This window comes from Pinus tabuliformis, chromosome 6 (genome assembly GCF_031772625.1).
Source record: "Pinus tabuliformis cultivar Carrire ecotype Pingquan chromosome 6, CPIR1, whole genome shotgun sequence".
Classification (NCBI taxonomy): Eukaryota; Viridiplantae; Streptophyta; class Pinopsida; order Pinales; family Pinaceae; genus Pinus; species Pinus tabuliformis.
This window is the reverse complement of record NC_142292.1, coordinates 1,334,960,497-1,334,981,706: the sequence shown is the minus strand read 5'-3', so window position 1 is coordinate 1,334,981,706 and position 21,210 is coordinate 1,334,960,497. Positions and strand designations below refer to the sequence as shown.

Here is a 21,210-nt window from a genome sequence, read left to right as displayed (position 1 = left end):
TAATTAATTTTTGCTTGTTCTTGTTTCCCTTGCAATAAATAATAAACCCCCTAGAACTCCTCATCTTCTACGTAGTCCTTGATGTATAGATCATGGTTGAATAGATCCATCTGCATAATGTCTCCTAGAGCAATAATTTTTGGTGATGGTGGTTTGGATAGAAAATAAACAACTCATCAGTTGTGCCCTTCTTATATTTAATCATTAAATAACATTGTTGTAAAATTCCTATCCATTTAAACCATCTTACCTATTAGAACTCACTTTGAGCCTATAAATATTGTAGAGGCTAGTAGTTAATATTAATAAAAGTAACCTTACCAAATAAAAAGTGCTTCCATAGCTTTATTACTTGAACTAAGGCATAATGCCTTTTTTACCATAGCTTTATTACTTGAACTAAGGCATAATGTCTTTTTTTCTCTTAGATCTACAACACACCAATCGTCCCAAAAACTCATCCACCACATGTTTCCTTCTAAAATTCAACCCCTTCATGTTTCAAATGCAAACTAGGCATTGAACCCAAATTAGCCTTCTCATTTAAGAAATGATAGGAATAAATGATCTTTTGATGAGAAACATCGATACAATGGATTGTAGCTATTAATGACGCAAATTTTAACTACAACCTTCAAAATCTAAATATTAAAAAAAACCAATCTGAAAAATTTAGTTTAAAAGACATTATAATTTGTAATATTTTATAATCATTGATCATTTTAATGATCTACCTAGGATAAGAAGTATTGCTACTACATTGAGTATGTTGCTCCTACTCTACCTTGAGTACCCCTTACCTTCCACTCTACCATCTAGGATGGTTACCCTCTCGTTTTCACAAGCGTCCACCATCGTCCACCATCCTCTCAAATTGTAATGTCTTTTTTCTCTCATAGAAAGTATTGCTCCTACATACAATCTCGGATGTTTACCCTCCTAAGTTTCAGCAGCTTCCACCATCCTCTCAATTTGTAATGTCTTTTTCTCTCATACGCTAATACAAATAAACTCCCTTAATCTTCCTAGCTCCCCCCTCTCCTATTGCTTAGGAAAACATGACCTGCCTTACAAGATTTAGCGTGGCTTGGCTAAGTCAACACATAAATGATAATACGCATATACAAAATAAAGATTTAGATTTCATGGAAGACCTTGAAAAAACTCTCTTGCATTTTGCTTACCGTGCATTTTAGCTGTGCCTGAAGTCGCAGGGAAGAATCAGAAGATAGCCTGTGCCTGAAGTCGCAGGGAAGAATCAGAAGAAATGGAACTTAATCTTCATCCCAGATCTGAAGACCATCAAAACATATCAAGTGCAAACAGTGTAAACATTGAGAAAGTTTACAGCTGTAAGAAATTGATTCCGATGGGAACTGGACAGATGAGAGGTTAAACAAGTATTTTCTTTCTAACTAAAGTTAAGGATAACTTCTTTGAATCGTTCACGAGATATCATTGTGTGTTCTTTGAAAAGACATCCAGTCTATAATGAGCATAGATACCATGTGAATGAGATGATTGGATTCCAACTTAATTGATAGATGCAGATTGCCTTTTTTCATGAAGGAAGAGTAATGGCAAACGCCATGCTCGAACATGGCCTTAATTCACAGCAGGATATCATCCATGCTTCCAAGGTTTATGGCCCATCTACTATAAGCGCCTTAACCAATGCTGCATTTTCTCAAGCTCTTTTAGCACAGCCTCAGGACAGCACAGATGCTGCGATAAGAGCACTATGTGGACAAGGCAGATTGAAGGACGCCTTAAACCTCTTGGATGGTATCTCTGTAATTCACTCTGATGCATATGCTTCTCTGCTTGAGGTATGTGCGGATACCAAAGCCTTACAAGTGGGTAAACTCCTCCATGCCCATATGTTTATAACTAGCACTACTGGATATCAAAACGTTTTTCTGTGTGGTAAACTTGTCAACATGTATGCTAAGTGCGGAAGTGTGAGAGATGCACGTCAAGTGTTTGATGAAATATCCAAACCAAATGTGTTCACTTGGACTGCTATGATTGCAGGATATGCCCGCCATGGTTATTCTGAAGACGCCCTTGTATTGTATAAAAGAATGCAGCGGGATGGCATGGAACCTGATGCATTCATTATTCCCTGCGTTCTCCGGGCATGTGCTAATTTGGCAGACCTTCAACAAGGTAAGGAGATCCATGGCCAAGTCATTAGGAGTGGGTTTGAGTTGGATGTATTCGTTGGTAGTGGCCTTGTGGACATGTATGCAAAATGCTTGGAAATGGAGGATGCATGCCAAGTGTTTAACGAAATGTCTCAAAGAGATTTGATCTCGTGGAATGCCATGATTGCGGGGTATGCCCAGAATGGCTATGGAGCAGAGGCCATGGGATTGTTCCACGAGATGCAGCTTGCTGGATGGAGGCCGAATGTGACAACATGGAACGCAATAATTACAGGCTATGTCCAGAATGGTCACTATGACGAGGCCCTGGAACTGTTTTCTCAAATGCAACAGGAGGGCATACAAGTGAATGCAGTAACTCTCACAAGTGTTCTTCCTGCGTGCGCTCGGTTAGGTGCTCTCCAGTACGCCGAGGAGATCCATGGTTGTATAATTCTAAATGCCTTTGATTCAGATGTTTTTGTGGGCAACGCTCTCATCGATATTTATGCCAAATGTGGGAGAATGAATGATGCCTGCCTGGTGTTTGAGAAAATGTTTCAACGAGATGTTGTTTCATGGACTGTGATGATTGCAGGCTTTGTCCAGAATGGAAACAATGATGAGGCCTTGGAGTTCCTTCTTAAAATGGAATCAGAAGGGATCAAACCAAATGTTATCTCGTGGACTACAATGATAGATGGGTGTTCGCAGAATGGCCAGTGTGATGATGCTAAGAAACTGTTTGATTTAATGCAAGTTGCAGGTGTGAAGCCCGATGCTGTTGCATGGAACACAGTGATATCCCGATATGCCCAGAGTGGTTATTGTGATGAGGCTTTCAGACTCTTTAGTCAAATGCAAGCGGCAGGCATACAGCCAGATGTAATCACATGGAATGCGCTGATTACAGGCTATGCCCACAATGGGCATGGTGATGATGCCTTAAAACTAGTTACCCAAATGCAATTAGCAGGGGTAAAATCGGATGTGATTACATGGAATGGAATGATTGCAGGCTATGCTCGGAACGGACATATTGATGAGGCTGTGCAATTATTTTCTCAAATGCAATTGGTAAGTGTCAAACCCAATTCTGCAACAATTTCAAGTGTTCTCCCAGCATTTGCCTTCTTGGCAGCTCTACAACAGGGTAAGGAGATCCATGGTTATGTAAGAAGAAATGGGTTTGACTCAGACGTATTTGTGAGGAATGCCCTTATAGACATGTATGCAAAATGTGGTAATTTAAAAGCTGCAAAACAAGTTTTTATGGATACCTCTCAAAGAGATGTTGTCTCATGGAATGCAATGATTGTTGGTTATGCGCTTCATGGTCATGGTAAGGATGCTCTCCAATTTTTTAAGCAAATGCAAAAGGAAGATATCTATCCAGATCATGTTACCTTTATTGGTGTTTTGTCTGCGTGCAACCACGCAGGCCTAGTTGATGAGGGTCGACAATACTTTGATTCCATGAGTGGAGAATATTTAATAATACCCAGCATGGAGCACTATGCATGCATGGTTGACCTTCTTGGACGGGCTGGGCATTTGAATGAGGCACATGCCCTGATCAACAAAATGCCGTTTCAGCCTAATGCCTCTGTTTGGGGATCCTTGCTTGGTGCTTGCAGAATCCATTGCAATGTAGAGCTAGGAGAATGTGTAGCTAAAAACCTTTTTGAGTTGGAACCTGAAAATGCTGGAAATTATGTCCTGATGTCCAACATATATGCTGCTGCTGCTAGGTGGGATGATGCAGCTCAGATGAGAAAAATGATGAAGGACCGGGAAGTAAAGAAGTTGCCAGGATGCAGCTGGATACATGTTAACAGAAGGGTGCATGCTTTCTCTGTAGGAGGAAAATTGCACCCACAAATGGCAGAAATCATTGAGATGCTAAAAACATTGTCTTTGCAGATGAAGAAAGCTGGTTACGTTGCCAAAACAAGCTTTGTTCTGCATGATGTGGAAGAGGAGGAGAAGGAACATGTTCTGTGTGGCCACAGTGAGAGGTTGGCTATTGCCTTGGGGCTTATTAGTACATTCCCAGCAACAACTATTAGGGTCATTAAGAACCTTCGTATGTGTGGTGACTGCCACATCGCCACCAAGTTTATCTCGAAGATAGTTGACCGAGAAATTATTGTAAGAGATTCCAATCGCTTTCATCATTTTAAGGATGGATTGTGTTCTTGCAATGACTATTGGTGATGCTAATTTAAATATGTAACTGGAAAACTTGTGTGTCACAAAAATTATGGATATTGTTCTTCATTTTCTAATTGTGGCTAGTTAGCAGGTAGAATTCTTGTTTTTAGTGCGCTCATGGATGAAGAGACCATTGGGGCAACTATTGACAAGTAATTTAATCTGCATTTGTCTAGGTTTTTAACATAATTGTAATTATATACATTTCAATTTTCACATATAGCTATAGAAGTTTAGTGTGCTTCAGTTTTCAGACTTAGCTTTAGAGGTATACTCTATTCAATAACACTTACTTTATTCAATGAGGTAATATTCCAATATGTTTCATGCAATATATATATATATATATATATATATATTTCAAGAAAATAACTCGATGGGAAATAATTTGGCACTTCCTTTCAAGACGAGCTTTTAATATCAAGAGACACAAAGGAGTTGTACACAACTGATTAAGTCTAAGGAGCATTCTATAAACAAATGCAATCATCTCCTTTTAAGTTTGTAGATACCAAGGGTTCCAATCTAACTTTGGTTTGCCTCACCTACATCACATAAATTTCAAAGGATGACACTAGATCCAATAACTAGAAAATATAGTGTCCAAGCATGGTCTCAAGTCTTTTGATATTTTTTCCAAGGAAATCCTCATGGGGGAACCCAAAGAACACTTCCCCACATTCATGGATGCCATCCTCAGTGAATTTGTTGGTGTAAACCATGTGTTTGAGGGCTATAGCAATGCAAATTAGCGACAATTGATTGAGCTAACCCATTAGGATTCTAAAATTAAAGGACATGAAGGTGAGCTTTGATCCACTTAATGTGCCCTTATCACAAGAAAATTTAATATGTTCTCTTTGGTTGCAACCACATGTTTGACAACTACCTCAAATTGATTCAATGGTTCCAGAAAATACCCTCAAAGGAATTAGGGTGTTATTACTTAAGTCTTTGTATTCATGCATTACACCAATATTGTAGATAATGCAGTGGTCTATAACAAAGCTTAGAGAGAGTATAGAGAAATAGTTTCTAAACCTTTCACTCATTATCTTTGTGTTGTAGCGGCTACAACCACTCTCCAAAACTTTGCCTTCTCTTCGTTTTGGAGCCTCCCTCCTCAAAATCATCGCAGCTACCCTGCACTGAAGAGGTACTTGTGCTTATTTGAGTTCATATGTGGTTTTATTGCTTGTGTACAACTCACATGTTATGTCGTTCAACCAAAAGCACACCCAACACTTGGTCCATATCCGGTCAAATCGGTTGTCGGGAAAAACTGCGCAAATTTGGAGAGCAACTTGTCTTCCTCTCCAAAAATGCATAGAGAAGGCTAGGTAGCTTGGCTCTGGAAATTGCACAGAACAGGCCAGGTGGCATTGCTTTGGAAATTTGCGTAGTTTCGGCCAACTGTGCTGCCTCTAGGAATTGCACAGAACTGGCCAGTTGCACTGCCTTCTGGAAATGCACAGTGCAGCCCAACATCACTGCTATGAAAAATTGCACAGAGCTGGCCAGTCAACCAAGGCCCCTCAGTCCAGAAACAACGGAAAAGAGCTCCCTCATTGGCTGTCCGTTGCATGTGCCAACTGGTTGTCTAGTTCCCTCCAGAACTACGCAATCCTTCTTTGCATGCCGGACAACTTTTCTCGAAAAAGGAAAAAGCGAAAAAGCATCCCTAGATTTTAGGGATCTATTTTTGGTAGCAGGAGTTACATGCAAAATCGGTTTTAGAAACTTTTTGCTAAGTGTTGCTTTTTTCCAGATTTGTGGCATGCACGTCATAAACCCTAATTTCACCAAATCTATTTGATCAACGCCTCAGAGCTCATTCTTCACATTTGATCTTTGAGCTCTGGCATTCCCAAGGCATCTAGGAACCTTCGACATGGTCAACGCAACTTTTCCGCGTAAGTTTTGCTCTTCATGCCTTTTGTCGTTTTTCTGTCGCTTTTAGTTTTCAACTTGTATGATTGTTGTTTCCTTGATTTTATTGAACGACCACTGGTGTTTTAATGCATTTTAGCTTGTAGAAGTGTTGTTTCAAGTTTTGCATTACCTTTTCATAGTGTCGCACGCATAACACTGTTTTTGCACTCACAGTTGTCGTTTCGGCGACTCGTTTCTTGAGCCTCTTGGTTTTGTCGATTGATTGATTTCTGCACTCGCTTGAATCGCATGCATGTTTATTTCACTCAGATCTACACCAATTTTTCACATGCATTCAGTCCTTAGTGATTTTCAGTCGCCCGTCGGTAGGTCTGAGTTGCCTTGGCCTGAACCTTGCATTGCCTAGCTTGCACTATGCATTTCTAGGAAGGAAGGCTCTGCCTTACTCCCAAAAATTGCGCAGAGCTTGCCTCCCACTGGCTGCCCAGGCTGTGTTTTGCACAGTTTTTGGAGACAGTGTCTAGTTGGCCCCTGGGATTGTGCAGTGCATTTTTCCCGACCAGCAGTCATGCTGATTGGAACTGTGCATTGCACAGTTCTAGTCCTCAGCAGGCCAAGCTGGACTATGCTTTGCGCAGTTTCAGCAGACAGTCAGCTCACTGGCAGCCTGGACTGTGCTCTGCAGAGTTTCAGCTATCAGTCTCCCAACCTCTCCAAGACAAAACTGCGCAATTTTCCCAAACAATCAACTAGGTCTGTTGCATGTCAGTCCTCAAGTTGCTTTTGATTTTCAACTGATTTTTTGTTTTCCATGAGTGTGGCTCTGTCTCCAAGTACTACTGGTGTTCATTAGTCTCTCAACAATACAGGTATAATGGCTTCCAAGAAAGCAGGATCAAAAGACACAGTTGAGAGTAGTATCGGGGACGTGGTTGAACAGGGGTCAATGAGCTTGCCCGTGTACACATACACACACCTGTTCATCGAGAAGGATATCAAGATAACATGGAAAGACATCAACACCATCTTTTCAAGCAGCTTTGAGGAGAATTTGGAGGATAGACAAGTCTATGTGAACATCCATAAGTCAGGACTATACAAGGTTGCATGTAGGTTTCCCATGTTCCCTTGCGCAAATGTGATCCACTGGATTGTCTCACATACTGATCCCAAGACAATGATAATGAACAATGTCAGTGGAACAAGGCTTGCTTCCTTTAGGACGGAGGATTATTAGGAGATATATCATTTGCCATTTTCAGTGAGCAAGATGGATGCACCATTTTATACTCCCCATGGCAACACGAACACAAGATATCTTGAAGTGTTGGTTAAAGGAGCTAGCAAAGTTCAGGACAACGCCCAATAAGATATACAAGACAAAGACACTAAGGAAGGCATATTAGTTCCTTGTCATCTTTGCATGTCGCTGGTATGGCCAAGAAAGTACAAAAACCTTCTCGCAGAGGTGGGTTGCTATGTTAGATCAACTGGCAAATGAAGGAAAATCATTCAACTGGTCCGACACATTGACTCTCTAGTTGAAAGTGCATCTGTCCAATGCTCAGAGTCCGCCTAAGGATCAACAAGCAAAGTTCTTCATGTCTGCATACTTGCTTAATGCAATCTGTGTTCGTCAACAGTTTCTTGGCATGGGTTGGGCATGGACACCTTCAAAAAGTTCCGTGAACATTTATTGCAAGTTGCTCTCAGATTGCAGCCACCGAGGATTCATGGCTAGAATATGTGACCATTTCATCGCCCCTCTATACACGATGATCTTTGAATAAGATCTATCCTGCATGTCCCAAGCAACAATGGAGGTGTTGCTAAACATTGTAGATTGGTACGCCTCACCCGAGGGAACCTTCATTAGGATGTACAACACGGAGAAAGCTCTGCATGTGTTGCTGAGGTTTGCCACAGACAAGTTGGTCATGCAGGAGGTTGCATACCACATCTCGATAGGGTTGTCAGTTGGATTGCACAGGAAGAAGAAGGCACCATGGCCCATGCTTCCTGTGCAAATTGGGTTGTACGCGGTTGGGAGTTTGAAAGAAGCAGATGTCGAAGTGGAAGACTTCAAGAAGTTTAAGTTCGGCACTAGGAGTTTCAACCTGTATGACCCACATGGTTTATGCAGGGACCACTGTGCGAGAGTGTACTATCCTTGGATCCATGGGGCATGTCATTGGCCAGAGGAAGACCCATGGAGATATTGTTACAACTCCTCTAGGCTCAATGAACCAGTCAACATTGCAGTGGAGTGGCTAGCAACACTCAAGGTAGCAACACCGCAAGGAGCAACAACCAAAAAACCTGTGCAAGACAAAGGCAAGAGGAAGATTGCCGAAGGCACAGAGACGGAGCAAAGCTACAAGTTTAAGGAAGACCCACTTGTGCAAAAGGTAGCTTTGGAGATAGACACGAAGAGGCGACAACGTGATAGGAGGATTGCACAAAAAAGGAGAGAAAATCAAAGGTTGGAAGATACTGAAAGGATGTTGTAGGAAGTCCAATAGAAGCTCAGGGAAGAATAAGAGCTACACAGAAGAGAGAAGGAAGCGCAACATGAGCATGAACATGAACAAGAACAGGAACTAGAACAGGAGGAAATGCAAGGCGCGCAGACAGCGCAAACTGCACCAATACAGGTTGAAGAGTTTGAACCAACAACATATGAGGAACATAATGAGTAGTCACTAGAACAAGAACTTGCTCTACAGGATGAACAAATAATAGAACATATGGATATGGAGGTGGAGCAGCTGGAACAGGATCAGGATACCAACCTCATGCCAACATCATCCGAGGTCACTCCACGGGATTCACCAGCGTCAAGAATAGAGTAAGTCCCAAGTGAATAAGGGGATACCATCCTCATTGGGGACAATCCAAGAACAAAGATGTACAACATAACCTTTGATGAGTCGCAACACAGAGTTGTACAAGCACGTATAGCGCACACCCTGGATGAGCATGCATCACCTGTACACTTGGAAGAACGAGTGGTTGTGTCAGACGTACGGAGACATCTAGTTGCCTTGGACGATGCTACAAAGGCTTATGTCGAAGTTAACAGCTCGAGTGTTAGGTTCTTGATAGCAAAAAAGAGCGCATGGCTAAGGAATTGCAAGCGGCCAAGCAGAGAGAGGAACAATCAACAGGATTCGCCAGAGCAGAGATGAAGATGGCCATACTTGCTGAAGTATCGACTCTTGAGACAGTCACGCGGAGACTGTATGACAGGTTTGTCATTGTGCACAAGGCAGTTGTCCACCTACATGCTCATCAGCAGCGTTGCACCAAGATAGCGCGAACGCTCGCAGACATACATGCCACAGTTGATCATGTACATACATGGACAATGAGGTACAAGGGAGCCCCACTTCACTTGCACAAGATGATGAAGCCACAGGTGGAGTTGGACAAAGCACGCATCCAGAGTCAGATCCAGAACTATGAGGAACTCCCGTCGCTCATCACTAGTATCGAGGCTTCGTATGCACAGTTGTACATGAGTTTGGATGTCGTGGTGAGGAAGTATGGCACCCCGTCGATTGGTACGCTCACTGAGGCTAAAGAGAAAAACCAAGTCAGACTGGAGCTTGATGCATACTTTGATTAGTTGGTGCTCACAACCACCAATGCAGATTTGCAAGTTAGTGTAGATAACATGCAGATGTACATCACCGGATCAGCCATGCTCAATACTGAGCTATGCATGTTACAGGATGAGTTGGACCGAGGTTCCAAATTAGTATACTCAGAAGCGATGGAGGCGAGAGATCATTTCCAGAAAGACTTCATCAAAGAGTACACGTACAACATTGCACACTATCAAGCATGGTATCAGTTCGTCACCGAGGATCATGGAGAGAAGGTTGATGAGCTGGTCTTTCCACAATCGTCTGAGTCTTAGTGTTATCTTGTCTAGCTAACTCAAGCCAATTTTGTCCCACATGGGTATATGTGGAAAATGTACCATTTTTGTAAACATGATGTAAAGTGAAATTCCAAGTGTCATTAGTGGAATACAAACAATCATATGTGACGTAAAGAGTCATGAGGGTAGTCCAAGAGTCACAAAGGGGAATGTCAAGGGCGACCCCACCCTTTGTTATAAATAGAACCTCATAACTCATAGAATAGGCTTTTGGGAGCCAAGCTTTAGCTAGGCATTGCTTAGAGTGGGCTTGAAGAGTATTGTGACGAGCCTTGCCTTCTCTACATTGCAGAGTGAGTATGCCTCTTTGGAGGAGCAGGCGGTGTTGACTGTAACGTTCCATTATTGGGGCTAGTGGCTGTCATGGTTGTATGTATGGATGGAACTTTCACTTTATATAATATAACAAAGCCAACATGTTTCATGCATATGTTGTTATTGTAGTTCGACTATTATGGTTACTTTAGCAATGTATGTAGTTTTACTTACGCATTGATGTATGGACTATTCCGTATGTGATTGTATGAATCTTATTGAAGCGTGTTGTTGGTTTAATGCATCACTTTGGATTGTCGACTATTCTTCTTTCCAGTTTGTGATGTCATTCAGCTCGTGTGTTCCTTTCAAATTGCGTACTATTACAGGCTTCTAAGGGATACACTTCTTTCCCCCCTCCGTGTGTTAAAACCTCCCCATGCACCTCTCCTAACTTGTTGCAAGGTCACACACTCGCTTCCAACAAGGATATCTTGCTTACCTCTGCGCACTATCACCATCAAGGCATACCTTTACTACCCACTACTAGGACTCCTACTCCAAACGGCCTAAGGTCTAGTTGGGACTTCTTACCGGGGAGATCTCCTAACATGTTGGCGAGTCCAACACCATCAACATTTTTGGAGCTAGAAGGAGGGTCAGATGACAAGCCGAGCTCTCGAAATATGTTTTGAATCTTCACACATCTATCATGTCTTATGTTACTCTTCGTCCTCCGAGATGTTTGTCTTATGGAGATGACTTTGAAATCCCGAAGGATTTTTGAAATCTCTTGTCACAGAACACATATGCAGGTGAAGGCTTAATAGCTTGGGATAAGCATAGTCTTGTTTTTTCCAATCTATGTGAACACATCGAGTCCCGAGAGGATTATGTGATCTGCACGCTATTTGCATTCATGCTTCGTGGGCATCCATTGGAATGGCTTAACACACTGCCCGAAAGATCTATTCACTCATTTGGTCACCTTGTTTTAGAGTTATGTCACGCTTTCCATAACTTTGATCGTCAAGAACTTAATAAAAAAAATCTTCGATCACAAAAAGATCCTGATGAATCTATGGTGCAATTCTGGTATCATTTTCATAATCTCGCATACCAATTCCCTGAGGATGAAATTGATTGGGAATTTCTCAATGGATGATTTCAATGTCTTCTTCACATATCTGGGAATCTGCATATCGTAGAATCATCCAAACCCCTCCCAGCATACCTCGGTGTTAGAGTTTCCAAATCCAAGGTAGACAAGGTTGCTGTCACATGTGACTATCCGTCCTCATCTCATCAAATAGCTCTAGCCCCTCAGTGTGAGGCGGGAGAACGCGTGCATCTATCTGCCGATTTGGCTAACAAGACTATTGGTTGTCATGTGGATTTAGTCTCTCAACCTTCATCCTCGCGTTTTGTTGATCCTCTAGATTGTATTGTGTTGTGTTCTCCTGTTTCGGATTCCACACTTGTTTTTCACAAGGATCAAGTTGTCGACGGAGTTGGTGTTGAGCTACCAACTTGTGATATCATTTATGATGAGTATGTGTGGGAATCTGAAGAAGAACCTGCGGAGAAGGATGACCTCCTTTTGTCCGCACCTCATCTTCTTTTTCCTAACATCTTTGGTGATTCTGCCATTGTTGATTTTCCGTGTGAGAATACACTCTCAGATGCATTTACTTCCGATCATTCACAGAATACACCGGATATCAGTTTGTGATTACTTAATGGAGAGGACACATCTGTGTTTGAATCCACTCAATATTTCATCTGTCATTTTCGGAAATGCAGAGGGTGAACATTCTTGCTTCTCATCAACCCCTCTGTACGATTCATCAGATCATGAGGATGCCGATGAATATATCAAATTTTCTGATCGTGGTTGTCGTGATCTCTTTTCTCCTTCATTCGATCACGATGTTGATTCACTCGTTGTCGATCTTTCTAAACCACCTGTTTTTGATGATCTACCTGTTGATGAAGTGGAAACCCCACAAGTTGTTGAGGCACTTCAGCCCGAGCTGATGGTTATGTCAGGCCCTCGCTGTCTTGAGATCAATTCTGCTCCAGATCAAAACTTGTTGAAACACCCAAGGCTCCTCATCACTTACCTGTTTGCATTGAAGATCAATCTACTTCACAAATATCTCATCCTCCACTTGAATCACATGATCCCATTGCTCATGCATTGGAGGAATCATACACAACGAGCACTCTTGCTAAGCATAAGTTGTCTTTCTTTCTCATGTTTTCTCGATTGTCAAGATCAAAAGAGTGTACATGTTTGTCATTTGCACGCAGTGTGAAGCATGACCAAGATAAATCTGCAGAATCCTTGTCTTGTGCTTTTATTCTCTTATTTTCTATGGATATATTTAAACTCGGAGCGTGTTGGTCTTCATTGTTATATCTTTCATGTTTGCTAGTTTACATTATCGTTCTCGTAGACCACGCCTTCACCAACATGGGTCAATCAATGCGCCGATGGCTGCATCGAAAATATCACTTCATTTGAGCCGAACCATGCACTGTTTAGCTTAGGAGTAGGAGTAGTTTTTTCTTTCTTGTTTTGCTTTGTTTGCATGCTTGCTTTGTTTATTTTGTCTATGTTGCTTGTTTGCTTACTTTTTTTCTTGCTTTTCTTTCATTTATTTCTGCCGTTTTCTTTCTGTTTGTTTGCTTATTTTTCACCCATAGGTTTAGTTTCGCATGAAACCGTGTGTGGCTCTCGAGACAAGCAAGGTAAAGTACAAGAAGATTTGTACTGCGATCAACACTTGGTTATCTGTTGTCCTCTCTTTATGAAAGAGCTTGTTGTCTTAAGTCAATGATACCCTAATGGAAAATATGTTATGTTCAAGTGAGTCTTGGTGAAAACACAACACTTGCACTTTAACTAGTACCACCTACTCTAATCAGTTCTTTTGGGTTAACCCTTGTCAACTTAGTCAAGTAGAGTAAGGTGAGGGGGAAAACATTAACACATAGTGTAAGAGGTATACATAAAATACTTCTCTAAAGGGACAACCTCTTCTGCTCTCAATAAATTCGGATCCCTCTTCCACCTCTGAAATGAATAAGTGCTTATGCACAGTTATTTGAAAAATGAAAAAATGAATAAGGCGAAATAAGAGAAAGACTTCCTGCAAAGAGAGGTAATACAAGTACCTCCGCCAGGGCACTGACCAGGCTTGCTAGTAGCAAAGCATTGCTTGTGTCCCTGCGTGACTCTATCGGGGTACTATCCAGGCCCTGCTGGCAATAGAGCAACACCATAAGGTGAAACTAAGATTCTGACATCTTTATTACTTGTGTACCAATATACCCCTCATCCCCAATCGAAACAACTGACTTAACTTGGCTTGGAATGTGTGCTAACCGATCAAGAGAATGGTAAGGAGCTATATCTTTAACTCAAGCTTAGTGTTGAAGCCATGATGATCGAAGAATCGAACAATACTTCCGGAGGAGTTAGACTCACTTTTCACGAACAAAGTACATACCGAGCGTTGGAGTTCTACCAATGTGTCGTTGATGTTGTAGCGGCTACAACCACCCTCCAAAATTTTGCTTTCGCTTCGTTTTGGAGCCTCCCTCCTCGAAATCATCACAGCTACCCTGCACTGATGAGGTACTTGTGCTTATTTGAGTTCATCTGTCATTTCATTGCTTGTGTACAACTCACGTGTTCTGTCGGTCAACCACAAGCACACCCAACACTTGGTCCACATCCGGTCAAACCGATTGTCAAGCAAAACTACGCAAATTTGGAGAGCAACTTGTCTTCCTCTCCAAAAATGCGCAGAGCAGCCCAACAACTGCCTTACACTCAGAAATTGCGCAGAGCAGACTAGGTAGCCTGGCTTTGGAAATTGCGCAGAATAGGGTAGCTGGCACCGCTCTGGAAATCTGCGTAGTTTCGACTAGCTATGCTGCCTCCAGGAATTGTGCAGAAACTAACCAAGTCGCACTATCTTCCACAAATGCGCAGAGCATCCAGGGCAGCTGCACTGTTCTCCAAAATTGTGCAGAACTGACCAGCTAAACTGCCTTCCGGAAATGCGCAGTGCAGCCCACCATCACTGCGTTGGAAAATTGCGCAAAGTTGGCCAGCGAGCCAAGGCCCATAGTCCAGAAACAACACAAAAGCTCTCCCTCATTGACTTTCCATCGCATGTGCCGACAGGTTGTTCAGTTCCCTCCAGAACTACGCAATATTTCTTTGCATGCCGGACAACTTTTCTCGAAAAATTGAAAAGAAAAAAGCGAAAAAGCATTCCTAGATTTTAGGGATCTATTTTTAGCAGCAAGAGTTACATGCAAAACCATTTTTAGAAACTTTCTGCCAAGTGTCGGTTTTTCCTAGATTTGTGGCATGCGCGTCATAAACCCTAATTTTGCCAAATGTATTTAATCAACGCCTCAGAGCTCATTCTTCACATTCGATCTTTGAGCTCTGGCATTCCCGAGGCATCTAGGAACCTTCGGCATGGTTGACACAACTTTTTCGGGTAAGTTTTGCTTTTCATGCCTTTTGCCGTTTTTTCCAGTCACTCTTTAGTTTTCATATTGTATGAGTGTTGTTTCCTTGATTTTACTGAACGACCAATGGCGTTTCAATGCATTTTAGCTTGTTGAAGTGCTATTTCAAGTTTTGCATTACCTTTCCTTAATGTTGCATGCCTAACACTATTTCTGCACTCACAGTCGCCAATTTAGCGACTTGCTCCTTGAGCCTCTTGGTTTTGTCGATTGATTGATTTTTGCAAACATTTGAATCACATGCATGTTTATTTCACTCAGATCTACACAAACTTTTCAAATGCATTCAGTCCTTAGTGATTTTCAGTCGCCCATCGGCAAGTCTGAGCTGCCTTGGCCCGGACCTTGCCTTGCCCGGCTTTCACTGCGCATTTCTGGGAAGGAAGGCTCTGCCTTGCTCCCAAAAATTACACAAATATTGCCTCCCACTGGATGCCCAGGCTATGCTTTGCACAGTTTTGGGAGACAGTGCCCAGTTGGCCCCCGAGATTGCACAATGCATTTTTCCTAGGCAACATTCATGCTAACTGAACCACGCATTGCATAGTTCCAGTCCTCAACAGGCCAAGATGGACTATACTCTGCGCAGTTTCAGCAGACAATAAACTCAATGTCAACCTAGACTGTGCTCTACATAGTTTCAGCTATCAGTCTCCCATCCTCTCCAAGTCAAAACTACGCAATTTTCCCAAACAATCAACCAGATCCATTGCATGTCAATCCTCAAGTTGTTTTTGGTTTTCAACTGATTTTTTGCTTGCCATGAGTGTTGCTCTATCTCCAGGTACCACAGGTGTTCAACAGTGTCTCAACAGTACAGGTACAATGGCTTCCAAGAAAGCAAGATCAAAAGACTATAGGAATTTACAGGGTAAGTTTCTTAGATAGAACACCAAAGGACACTACTCACAAACAGATCACAGATCAATACACTAGTATTTTTGACGTGGTTAAAACCCTCAAAGAGGGAAACAGTCCACGTTCTGAGCCAATGCGACCACTTCAGGCAATTTATTAATAAAAGAATGAAAATTTACATAAGCTTCTCTCACGAATAGCTGCCCTACAAATGACCCTCCATGCTCTTTAAATAGAGATCATGGACCAATCGGGTGTTAAGCCATGGATCAAGTGTCGGTAATACTGAGGAGAGAATGAACCGTCAGATCACTTCATGTCTAGAACATATCGTGACCATTGGATTGTAAGTTACAAATGTACATAGTAAAGAAACACACTTTACGTAACTCTACACTAAATCAGGGTCACCAACCCAATCAAAATCAGTGAAACCAACCAATAGAGGAGATGTTTCTGCATTATAATGAATCCCAAACTGAACTATACCTTGAACATAACGAAGTATTCTTTTAGCTGCTTTCCAATGACTTTCATGTGGGTTTTGCATAAACTGAGCAATAAGGGCAACAAGAAAGGAAAGGTCAGGATGGGTATGGGTCAGATACAAAAGTTTTCCTACAAGCTAACAATATAAGGTAGCATCAACTTCAAGGGAAGTACAAGTGACTGAAAGTTTGGCTTCAGACTGAAAGGAAGAAGGGGTTGGCTTACAGTCTTCCATGTGAAAGTGGCGTAGAAGATAACATGCATACTTGGAATGGGAAAGAGAAATACCTTCCTTGGATTGCAAGACTTGAAGACCAAGAAAATAATGCAAGTGTCCTAAGTTTGTCATTTCAAACTTCTTTTTAAGGCTGGACTTCACATGGTTTATAAGGTTGGGATCACTACCAGTAAGGATAAGATCATCAACATAAAGAACAAGAATGATAAGAGACTTACCCACTTTCTTGATGTAGACAGTATTGTCAAAATGACACCTAGAAAAGCTAGCATCTAAAAGAAAGCTATCCATTTTGGCATACCAAGCCCAAGGGGCTTGCTTGAGACCATAAAGGGATTTCTTAAGCCGACATACAAGGTTGGAGTCTGGTTGTATAAAGCCAGGAGGTTGTTCCATTTAGATTTCTTCATGTAAGTCCCCATGCAAGAAGGCAGATTTAACATCCATCTGATGGACTTCCCATTTGAAAGAGGCAGCAAGGGAAAGAACAAGGTGGATAGAGTTCATTTTGGCAACAGGGGATAATATTTCAGTATAATCAATGCCTTCCTTGTGAAAAACCCTTAGCAACAAGACGAACTTTATGATTATCAACTTTTCCATCTGGTCCAAACTTGGTTCTGTAAACCCATTTACATCTAACAAGTTTTCTTCCCTTTGGAAAAGGGACAAGATCCAATGTATCATTTGCCAATAATGAACGATATTCTTCATTCATAGCTATATCCCAATCTGGATAGCTTGAAGCTTCTACAAAGGTGTTAGGATCATGATTCGCTGAAGATTGAGCCAATGAAGAAGAGGCTCTATCAAACTGAGAATGTGTACGTTGCTGATCTGTAAGATCACCTGTTGCATCCTGAGTAGCACAAACCCATTTTGGAAGCTGAGCTGAAGGAAGATCCTAAGAAGGTGGGAGAGGATTGTCATCCTTACTGTCATCATCTAAAGAAGAAATGTTTTCAGAAGTAGAAGGGATAGAGAGAGATGGCACATCCGCTGAACTAGGCTCGTAGGCTGATATATTTTCAACAAACTTTACATCTCTTCTAATGATAACATTTCTGGACTTAAGTGGAATAAGTCTATATCCTTTGACATCTTTAGAATATCCAACAAAAATACATTTTTCACTCTTAGGTTCTAAGGCTTTATGTTTCTCATCGCGAATATGGGTCCATGCTTCACTTCCAAAAACACGAAAGTGACTTACATCTGATTTAATTGAGCTCCATGCTTCTTCTGGAGTGATATTCTTTAAAAACTTAGCAGGAGTGCAATTTACTATGTAATTTGCACAGTTAATTGCTTCTGCCCAAAAATTAAGACTAAGACCTTTAGATTGAAACATATAATTAGTCATTTCCTTTAAGCGGTGATTCTTCTTTTCAGCTACACCATTTTGTTGTGGAGTATATAGAACATTATGTTGCATTTGAATTCCATGCTCAATGCAAAAGTTGATGAATTTGTTGTTAACGTATTCTCGTTCATTATCTGATCTTAGATTAAGAATTTGATGTCTAGATTGTTCTCAACAAAGGATTTAAAGGCCAAGAACATGTTAAAGACTTCACTCTTGAGTTTTAAGAAGTATACCCAAGTGCATCTGGAGAAATCATCAATGAAATTTAAGAAATACTTGTAGCCAGAGAATGAAACAACTGGAAGTGGACCACATAAATCACTATGCACAAGCTGTAAAGGGGCTGAGGCGTGCCAAGAGGAATGTTTTTCAAAACTATCCCGATGATGTTTTCTGAGTACACATCCAGAACAAACACCATCTCTGCAAGATACCATAGGAAAACCTGTCACCATATTTTCTTTACATAGATTTTGAAGGGAGCGATTGTTTAAGTGATCAAATCGCTCATGCCAAAGTTTGCTCACTTCATCATTATGAGCAACAAATACCGAGGGAAGTGTTGATGACCCAAAGTTTTTAAACTTATACAACCTTGTAGAATCATCAACAATCCCAATAGCTAAAATATGTCTAGGATCTCTTAGGTCCTTAATTACAACACCGTGAGGTGAAAATTCAACGATTTTACCTTCACCTGAATGAATTATCTGATATACAAATAAAAGGTTGTAGGATAAGGTTGGAACACATAATACATCATTAAATTGACCATTTTTTATATGAATAGTTCCAGTCCGTAAAAAACTAAGAGATCTATCATCAACAACATATATATTTTTGGTGTTACAATCATTTAAAGAAGAAAGCATGGCTTTGTTTTTTGCCATGTGATAAGAAGCTCCAGAATCAATGAGCCACTCATGAGAATGAGAAGAAGAATATACATTTAGCGCATAACCATACCGATATGCTTGACAACCAGATGCAGAAAGTGTTATTCTTGAAGATGAAGTTGAAGTTGAAGAGTGCTCCAAATGGATGTTATGCTTCTTCATTGCTGCTTCCAAGGCTTCCATCTTCTTAAAGCATTTGGATTCTAAGTGGCTATCTCGATTACAAAAGTTGCAATGTCTATCAGTCTTCTTCCCTTTGTTTTTATTTGCCTTATCATTTTCTTGAAATGATTTTTCATTTTGAGACTGAAATTTCTTAGGACCCTTGTTTGGTTTAGGACCATTTTTTTAGCATACTTCTTCTTAGGATTCTTTGAATTTGGTCGCTTCTGGGTGGCTAAGACTTTCTTAGAAGATTTTCCAAGATTAAGAAGACCAAACTGTAAGAGTTTTTATTGTTCTCTTATTAAAGAATCACAAAAATCATCAAAAGAGGGGGACTTGTAGTCTTGTCCTTGAGAAATAAATGCTTCTCTAGTACAATGGAAGGTAGAAACAAACACAGAGTAGGCTGGTCCCAACTTAGTAAGAATGGAATAGATAAGGCTACCATCTTATTTCTTAACCTTAACACCTTCCAAGAGAAGTCTAAGGGTCTTGAACTTGGACAAAATATCTTCAATGGAAGAAAAATTATTGGGGTCCAACGTAAGTAACTCATTTTCGAGTTGATGGGCTTTAATTTCATTTTTAATTCCAAAAACTTTAGTGCATTGTTTCATTACTTCATTAGGGGTATCAAGTTCTGCGATATGGAATCTAAGGTCTAGATAAATAGACATCCCTATCAACCCACGTGCTTGATCTTGCCTATTTTCCCATTTGGCTACCTTATCTTCATCTTTAGGTTTAGTTTCTTGGCCTGAGGCTATTCAGTAAAAACCTTTATTTCTAAGTAAATCCACAATGTAGGACCACCATCGGAAGTAGTTGGTGTTGTCAAGAATAACTTGGCATGGAATTCCCATTTTAACAGAAACTGAAGCTATATATGTTGAAACTAAGGGTTACAATGGAAAGATCTTGAAAAATTAGGCTGATTAAAAAAAAAAACGGCTCTGAAAACAACTTCCAGATGAAGAAGTTATGGCTTTTTGAAGAAAAGTTGTTGAAGATGCCGACGAAGTGCGTGAATGTGCGGAAGTGAATGATAATTTTATATTAAAAAAAATTCCCGCCCCCCTTCGCCCGCCCCCCTCCGCCCTCTTCCAAACTTAATCTAATTAGCTCACTTTAAAAAAGCTTTTATGTGACCCACTTTTATAAATAAGTGAAAATCACTTTTACGATGGTACTTTATAAGTTACTCACTAAATTGTAACTTAAATAAAAGATAAAGAAACTTTAGAATTATAAGTGACTCACTTTTTATAATGGGTGAGAACACTTTTATATAAAGTAACGTTAAAACATAAGTTGCATGTGCTTTTTGAAAAAGTAACTCAATAAAAAGTTTATGAGCTACTCACTAATTCATAACTTAAATAAAAGATAAATAAACTTTAGAATTATAAGTGACTCACTTTTTATAATGGGTGAGAACACTTTTACATAAAGTAACTTTAAAACATAAGTTACATGTGTTTTTTGAAAAAGTAACTCAACAAAAAGGAAGACTTGAACCCAAGATCTATATTCTCATAAAGTAACTTTGGACCAAGTGAGCTAGTTTAAAAAGTTAGTAAGTTTTGGAAAAGAGGAAGGGTTTTGGGGTGCATGCTTACTTGAAAAAACTTTTTTTGCCTACAAAACAAAAACCACAAAACCCAACATGGACATACAAAAAACCAAACTTTATGCCTTGAAGTTAGCTTTTGCCGAAAACTAAATATTTTCCTCAATGTTTCTGATTTTCCAAGATCACACTAAGGTGCGACGGAAAAGAGCATACGCATGAGAAAAATCCTTCCTTTCTGTTTATGATTTGCCCAGATTGGACAGAGTCACGGGACAAAGAGCATACACAAAAATGAAAGGTATAGATCCGGTAATAAAAAACAAAGAGATAAATAAACCGAAATAAACAGAGAGATAAATAAGTGAAACTGCAAATACAGACTGTATATCTCCAGATCTTAAAAATGACATAGCTAGGACTACCAGAAACCTTTTCGCGTGAAACAAGAGGGGTTCCTCACTGGAACAAATGCTCCTAACACAATAGAGCAGTCCTCTTGGCCCAAAAGTAGTCAAAAACAGTAGATCTAGGAAACGACAGTCGGGTGCAGTTGTATCGGCTTCCGATTTGGATCACCAAGGGATGCAACCTTCAAATAGCTCCGATACCATGTAGG

The 21,210-nt window shown here is 40.6% G+C and overlaps 1 protein-coding gene across 3 annotated transcripts; it reads left to right on the top strand.

Moving 5' to 3' along the window:
- Nucleotides 1-941: 941 nt before the first annotated feature.
- Nucleotides 942-4,577, top strand: LOC149263523 (pentatricopeptide repeat-containing protein At3g26782, mitochondrial-like). Of its 3 annotated transcripts, none has more exons than XM_089426461.1 (2): nt 942-1,856; nt 2,035-4,577. In XM_089426461.1, exons 1-2 carry the CDS (start codon nt 1,832-1,834, stop codon nt 4,362-4,364), a joined length of 2,355 nt encoding a protein of 784 aa, XP_089282587.1. In that variant the 5' UTR covers nt 942-1,831; the 3' UTR covers nt 4,365-4,577. The 3 variants fall into 3 exon arrangements, with proteins under 3 accessions (XP_089282587.1, XP_089282585.1, XP_089282590.1); XM_089426464.1 differs by having other exon boundaries at nt 944-1,829; XM_089426459.1 differs by having other exon boundaries at nt 942-4,577.
- Nucleotides 4,578-21,210: the final 16,633 nt, after the last annotated feature.

Excerpts from the sequence above, each read along its gene's own strand:
- LOC149263523 (XM_089426459.1), top strand. The coding sequence starts at position 1,545 with ATGCAGATTGCCTTTTTTCATGAAGGAAGAGTAATGGCAAACGCCATG.